A 7,149-nucleotide genomic window follows, 5' to 3' on the forward strand; every position below is an offset into this window, starting at 1 on the left:
TGTTTCCATGTTTTGCCGGCAGAAGAAGAAGAAGAAGAAGAAGAAGAAGGAGAGAGAAGAAGAAGAGGGAAAGAAACCAAGAAGATAGGCGAGAAAAATACTTCGATAAAATCGGCGCTTGCAAACACATTACTTTTCATTAAGGCGGTACGATTTTCCTCTTACTTTCTCCTTAAACAAACGAAAAAGGGAAAAAAAAGTATAATTCTATATAAAACACTGTTTTCGTTGTATCTGGCTCTGTTTACTTTCCTTTTTATCTTTAGGGGAGAAGTCAACTTTGCCTCTGGATGTTCGAAGTCAACAAACAGGAGAATTACACTCGGTGGAAAAGATGCTGTCGCGAAGGAGGCAATGAAGAGAAGGAAAGAACAATAACGAGATAAACAAAGGCAAAAATGAAAATAGCAATAATCTATATTTGAAGGTAAGAATGGCAATAAGATAGAAAAAAAAATTCCATGGAGAATTGGGGCATATAAGCAGGGCGTTTGTGGCTGGTGACCTACAAGGTCTGAGGAGGAGGAGGTGAAGGAGGAGGAGAAGGAGGAGGAGGAGGAGGAGGAGGCACCTTCTAGACCAAAGATTAAAACAGATGGTGCAAATGTTAAAAGCCTTTGTATGTAACACCATTCGGTGGAAGGTATCTTTCGAAAATTACGGCAGCTCCAGAGACGAAGAGCGGGAATCAGCCACGGATTCCAAAAGGAAGGACTGGGAATGGAAGACAAGCAAGGGGAGGGGGTATCGGGGAAGGGGAGGGGAGAAAGAGAGAGAACAGGGAGTAATGAGGGGAAGGTGAGAGGGGTAATAAATAGTCGAAATTATTGCCAAGGGCGCAAAGCAATCAGTGGAAATGTGCGGTCCTTTTGCCTCGGAGACTTTAGTGTGGTCATGGTTCAAGAATCTGCTGAATGTAAGTTCGATATTTTAGTTCAGACCCCCCCCCCCCTCTCGCGATTTTACCCTACTCTCCCCCCTCTCGATTTCACCTACTCCCCCCCCCCCTCTCGATTTCCCCTACTCGCCCCCATCTCGATATCCCCTACTCGGCCCTCTTTTGATTTCCCCTACTCGCTCCCTCTCGATTCCCCTACTCGCTCCCTCTCGATATCCCCTACTCTTCCCCCTCTCGATTTTCCCTACTCGCTCCCTCTGGTTTCCCCTACTCGCACCTGTCACGATATCCCCTACTCGCCCCCTCTCGATTTCACCAACTCGCCCCTCTTGGTTTCCCTTACTCGCACCCCCTCTCGATTTCCCCCACTCCACCCTCTCGGTTTCCCCTACTTCACCCTTTCGGTTTCCCCTACTCGGCCCCACTCGATATCCCCTGCTCGCCCGCCCCTCTGGATTTCCCCTACTCTCCCACTCTCGATTTTCCCTACTCGCCCACTCTCGATTTCCCCTCCTCGAAGGCCCCTCTCGATTTTCCCTACTCGCCTCCTATCTCGATATCCCCTACCTAAACCCCTCTCGATTTCCCCTACTCACTCCTATCGATTTCCCTACTCGCCCCCCTCTCGATTTACCCTAGCCCACCCCCCAACCCCGCCTGCTGGAAAAAGCTACATTCTGAGGTCCTTCCGGGAAGGCATTCCAGGGAAATGCCCAACTTCCTCTCCTCATTCCTACTGGTATGAAGTAAAATGTCCCATAGGAATAAAGTTATCGCTTTGAAAAAAAAAAAAAAAAAAAAAAAAAAACGCCCAGAAACGTTTTCCATGTCTTTATCTCTCGCTTTTAGGGAAGTTACTCGGGTGACTTTCCGTTGCCGGTGATATCTAAATGTAAAGGGATTGTTCTGGTGTATTTTAGTAAGATTTAAAAGGGGGAACGGCTTAATGTTTGAGAAAAAGTAAAAAAAAAATAAAAATGTCTCCAGTAATATTTGCAATTGAAGAAATGATATCTATGTTTTGAAGTAACATTACTGTTTGAAGAAATGATGAAAAAATATATACTGCAGTAACATTACTGTATGGAGAAATGATAAAAAACATAGCCTTGAAGTAAAATTTCAGTTTGATGAAAGGATAAAAAAACTGACTTGAAGTAACTACTGTTTGATAAAACGATAAAAAAAACCATATTGAACTAATATTATTGTTTGAAAAAAATTATAAAAAAAACCTATGTCCTGAAGTAACATTATAGTGTGAAGAAATGATAAAAAAAAAAAAAGGCTGTCTTGAAGTAACATTAATATTTGAAGTTATTGAAAAAAAAAAATATCTTGCAGTTGCATTAATGTTTGAAGAAATAAAAAAAAATATCTTGCAGTAACAGTAATGTTAGAAGAAATAAAAAAAAAATGTCTTGCAGTAAAACTAATGTTTGATGAAATTATAAAAAAAAAATGCCCGTTCACCTTTAACAAGCGTAAATGAAGACAAGCGAATGGGTTTACGTTTCATCAACGCCCTGGAATTGTAATTATACACAGCTAACGTTTTTTTCACCAGCACGGTCTCTTGCTCCTCCGAACAGCCCGTAAAACACGGCGAAAGAAAACGGGAGTGTGAAAAAAACCGGGATTGTTAAAGAAAACGGGATTGTTAAAGAAAACGGGAGTGTTATGCAGAAACGCAACGAGTAATTACAACACATATTATTCCGAGACTGTTGGATGTCACTGGATTTTTTTTACAGCCCATTGCAAGGGCCAGTTAGTACCGGTGGGAGATCTGCCTTCCATCCTCGTTTGTTTGTTTATGGGTCACTCGGTGTGCTGTGATACCCAGGCGAAACATGATAAAAATGAATTGAATTATGGCTATATATTCGCTTGTATTAGCCAGTGGAGCTGTTTCGAGATTGGTGTATTTCTCTCCGTACGTGTTAGCAGTCTCTCTCTCTCTCTCTCACACACACACACACACACACATATATATAAATATATATATATATATATATATATGTGTGTGTGTGTGTGTGTGTGTGTATATATATATATATATATATATTCATATATATATGTATATATATATATATATATATATATTCATATTTATATATATATTCATATATATATATATATATATATATATATTATGTATATATATACACATATATATACAAAATCTTCATCTGAAAGATAAGTATTGTCCTCGGGGGGAAAAATATTATTTTCCACCTCAAGAACCCTACAAGTATATTACAAAATATCGCCTATTCTTTTAAATAAGCTGCAAGAACTACGCTACCAATGAAAAGACCTGTGTCGTGGAAGAACTCGGGACTTTGACCTAGTAACAATCACACCTTTCTCCTTCTTTTGTTAGTGTTTGTGTGACCTGATTTCAATTGGGTCTCAGCTTCAAGTTCCGAAAGTCATATCAGATGGGATCGGTATACGCAGTGTAACGTTACCTGCGTAAACTTCCAGGTTGTTTTTAAGACCATATCATGCGTATACAAGTATACAATATAAATGGTCCATTGGAGAATGCATTACCCGAGGAACACCATAAATATAGCCAGACACTTACTCTTCATCATATAGAGGAGACGGTTTAGTAAAAACTATTCATAAATACTGAACTTAATAAGTATCTCTGGAAAAATAGATATTATTGTTATACGAAAAGGGTATTTATACATGCAGTATCACTTCTGATTACTCAATATTCTAGTAATTTTAATAATAATAAGTATAATAATAGACTCATCAATCGTTCTCAATTCAAGAATACTATGGCAGCAATTAAAGTTCCTATTTCTCTATTCATCTGCATTTTTTAAATCACAGGGCAAAATGAAGCATAGAACAGTTATTAATATTTTGAAGGAATTACCTTACAAAATATTTTGTTCAAATTAAAAACTATTTGTATCTGAGCCCTAAAATCAATCATTGTATTACTATGAAACTTAAAAACAAAGCAATTGTACGGACACAATCGTTATTGCTATTCTTTTAATATTGCTACCCTGGATTCTAATCAGTTTATAATCTAATGCCAAAACTAGCGGGGCACTAGAGTGCAAACCTCCACCGCAGCAGCTTATTTCTGGACCTTTTGCTCGACCTTGACCTTTGACCTTAATATGTATTAATTAGCGTAGATTTTCATACACTCATATATGAACCAAGTTCGAAGTCTTTGGGACAACAATGTCCAAACTTATGGCCGATTACGAGAATTGGACATTTTGCTTGACCCTGACCTTGACCTTCCAAAATTTAATTATTTGCAAACGTTTTACCTATCAGTTAATCTCTGCAAGTTTTATTACTCTACGATTAAAACTGTGGCCAGGAAACTGTTCAGAAACAAAGACACTGATACACAAACAGGGGGTGAAAAATAACCTCCTTCCAACTTCATTGGCGGAGGTAAAAATAAGGAATACTTTTCATATATCAAGTTTTATCAACAGTGCTAGTATTTAGAACTGCTTCAATTGATTCATCTGTATAACCAATTTTCACAATAAAGAAAAAACCATAAAAGCCCATGTGTTAAAATTTATATTAGTTTATTTGTTTCACACACAACACCCCCCCCCACACACACACACACACACACACATATATGTATATATATATATATATATATATAATTATATTATATATACATATATATATATATATATATATATGTGTGTGTATGTGCGGGTGTAAATTTCTATAAAAACTCCCATACACACACCCGTATACATACATATATATATATATATATATATATGTATATATATGTGTGTGTGTATGTGCGGGTGTAAATTTCTATAAAAACTCCCATACACACGCACCCATATACATATATATATATATATATACATATATATATATATATATATACATATATAAATATATATATACATATATATATATATATATATACATATATATATATATATATATATATATGTATATATATATAGTATATATATATACATATATATAACTGTATATATGCATATTTATATTCTTACCTACATACATGTATATAACATAAAAAGACATAATTAAATACATAATACAAATAATGTGTGTGTGTTTGTGCGTGTCTGCATGTAGGTGTGCAAGGGCATGTCATCATATCAAATACTCCAGGAAAGCGGAAGTTTTTTTAATTACTCTGCATATTAACCATTTCATGGAAATCCCAGCTTTAGTCTCCAAATCTGATTTATTAAAAATCATAGGAAATTTAATAACTTTTATTTCGGGCGCTCTAAATTTGGTTGGTGTCTCACAATTTCGTATAAAAAGCTGGAAATTAAAACCATTAATCTATTCATGAAAAGAATAATTCGGTTTCCCGCGGTATAAGGTCTAATGGCCAAGTTGATCTGGGGTACATAAGGCTGGTTTTATCATACAAAAAGGTAGGAAATAGACCTTAACGATATAAAGACGAGTAATATTGACATTATACTTCATCTTATGACTGGGAGAGAGAGAGAGAGAGAGAGAGAGAGAGAGAGAGAGAGAGAGAATGTTTACTACAAGATGATCTGAAATACATGAGATTTGAGATCTTGACATTATACTACATATTATGTTTGCAGAGAGAGAGAGAGAGAGAGAGAGAGAGAGAGAGAGAATGTTTACTACAAGATGATCTGAAATACATGAGATTTGAGATCTTGACATTATACTACATATTATGTTTGCAGAGAGAGAGAGAGAGAGAGAGAGAGAGAGAAAGAGAATGTTTATTGCAATACGATCAGAGATACATAAGGTTTGTTTTGTGAAACAAAAACTGTAGGTAGTAGACCTTATCGATATAAAAACGAGAGATCTTGACATATACTTGCGTTTGCAGAGAGAGAGAGAGAGAGAGAGAGGAGAGAGAGAGAGAGAGAGAGAGAGATTATTTCATTGCAATTCAAACCTTTTAGAAAATTTGTTTCTAATGCTGCCGCTCCCTTGCGTATAAAAAAAATATAGAAAAAAAAAACTTGCTTTTGGCTTTCACGGACTTTACGTTTTATTCTAATTTTTCGTAAAAGCATCTCCAGTTCAACAGTTTTTTCTTTTAATTTTTAGATTTTTAATCATCTACCGTTTTATTTTGACCTTCCGGGGTGTAAGTTGGTTTTCCCCCGACCTTTATACATCTATATCTTGTTTGGATCTTGAATTTCTTTTAATACTTTTGTTGTTGTTATAATATGTGTCTTTCCCTGGATTTACATTGGCCTGTATTTTCTATACGTGTTTTTTTTTTTTTTTTTTTTTTTTCGGGTGTAATGCGTAGATACTTTTCATCACCTGTACTTACCGTAGGTCTATTTTCAGTATCCCTAATTGTCTATTGTCTATTGTCTATTGGTTACTGATATCCATCACTAAATTTCCTTTTAAATGACTATAAATTTATATTTTCTGACTAACATATGAACACTACCAGTCAAGCATAATTTCGCCCCGCCGGAGCACTGTTAGCAGTGATAGATTCATTTTCTTTCTGCCTTTAACCATTCTCATTATAGGTTTATTCCTTAAGCCTATAAAATTTTTCCAAGATCTCCCTACTAATAGAGGCATATTCTCTTCACTCGACAGTATTTTAATGTTTTCCTATCAATGGCATAAGTTATACCCCAGTATATAATAAATATAAAACTCAAAAACAAAAGAAACATCACTAACTCGATTCTCATTTATCCAAAATACCTCATATGTAGCGCAAGCGCCTTACACCATTACCTTTTTTCGTTCATCTTTCATAACGAAGACAAATAACAACTTCCTTGCGAGAACACGTGACCAACCCTCCCCTCCCCTCCCCCCAGAGCAACCCCTCCCTCCCCCCCACCCCGCAATTCCCAATTACGAAACCGAGAGTAAGAACGCTTCTGAAATTCCCCACCACTTATTTAGTAATGGACAATTCCACGGCGATAGCCTCCATTTTTCAGACTCAAAAATGTCCGGGTGGGAATTTTTGGATTCATTATCTCATTCTTGGAGGAAGTAATGAGTAAAATTTTTGAAATGGAAGAGGTATAGAAGGGAGAGGTGCAGATGGAGCATGTTGAACAGGCTGACATAAGTCTTTTTATAGTTTAAATATAAAATAAATGTTTTGATGTTGTTACCGTTTGTAGAATGATTTACTGTTAATTTGTTCTCATCCTTTATCTATTTCCTTATCACCTTTCCTCACAGGGCTAATTTTTCCTGTTGGAGCC

The 7,149-nt window shown here is 36.2% G+C and overlaps 1 protein-coding gene across 1 annotated transcript; it reads left to right on the top strand.

Moving 5' to 3' along the window:
- Positions 1–894: 894 nt before the first annotated feature.
- On the top strand, positions 895–1,680 carry LOC137651815 (uncharacterized). Its single transcript, XM_068385034.1, has one exon. The coding sequence runs from the start codon at positions 895–897 to the stop codon at positions 1,678–1,680; it is 786 nt and encodes a 261-aa protein (XP_068241135.1).
- The last annotated feature ends 5,469 nt before the right edge of the window (positions 1,681–7,149 follow it).

Source organism: Palaemon carinicauda, chromosome 13 (genome assembly GCF_036898095.1).
Source record: "Palaemon carinicauda isolate YSFRI2023 chromosome 13, ASM3689809v2, whole genome shotgun sequence".
Lineage (NCBI taxonomy): Eukaryota > Metazoa > Arthropoda > Malacostraca > Decapoda > Palaemonidae > Palaemon > Palaemon carinicauda.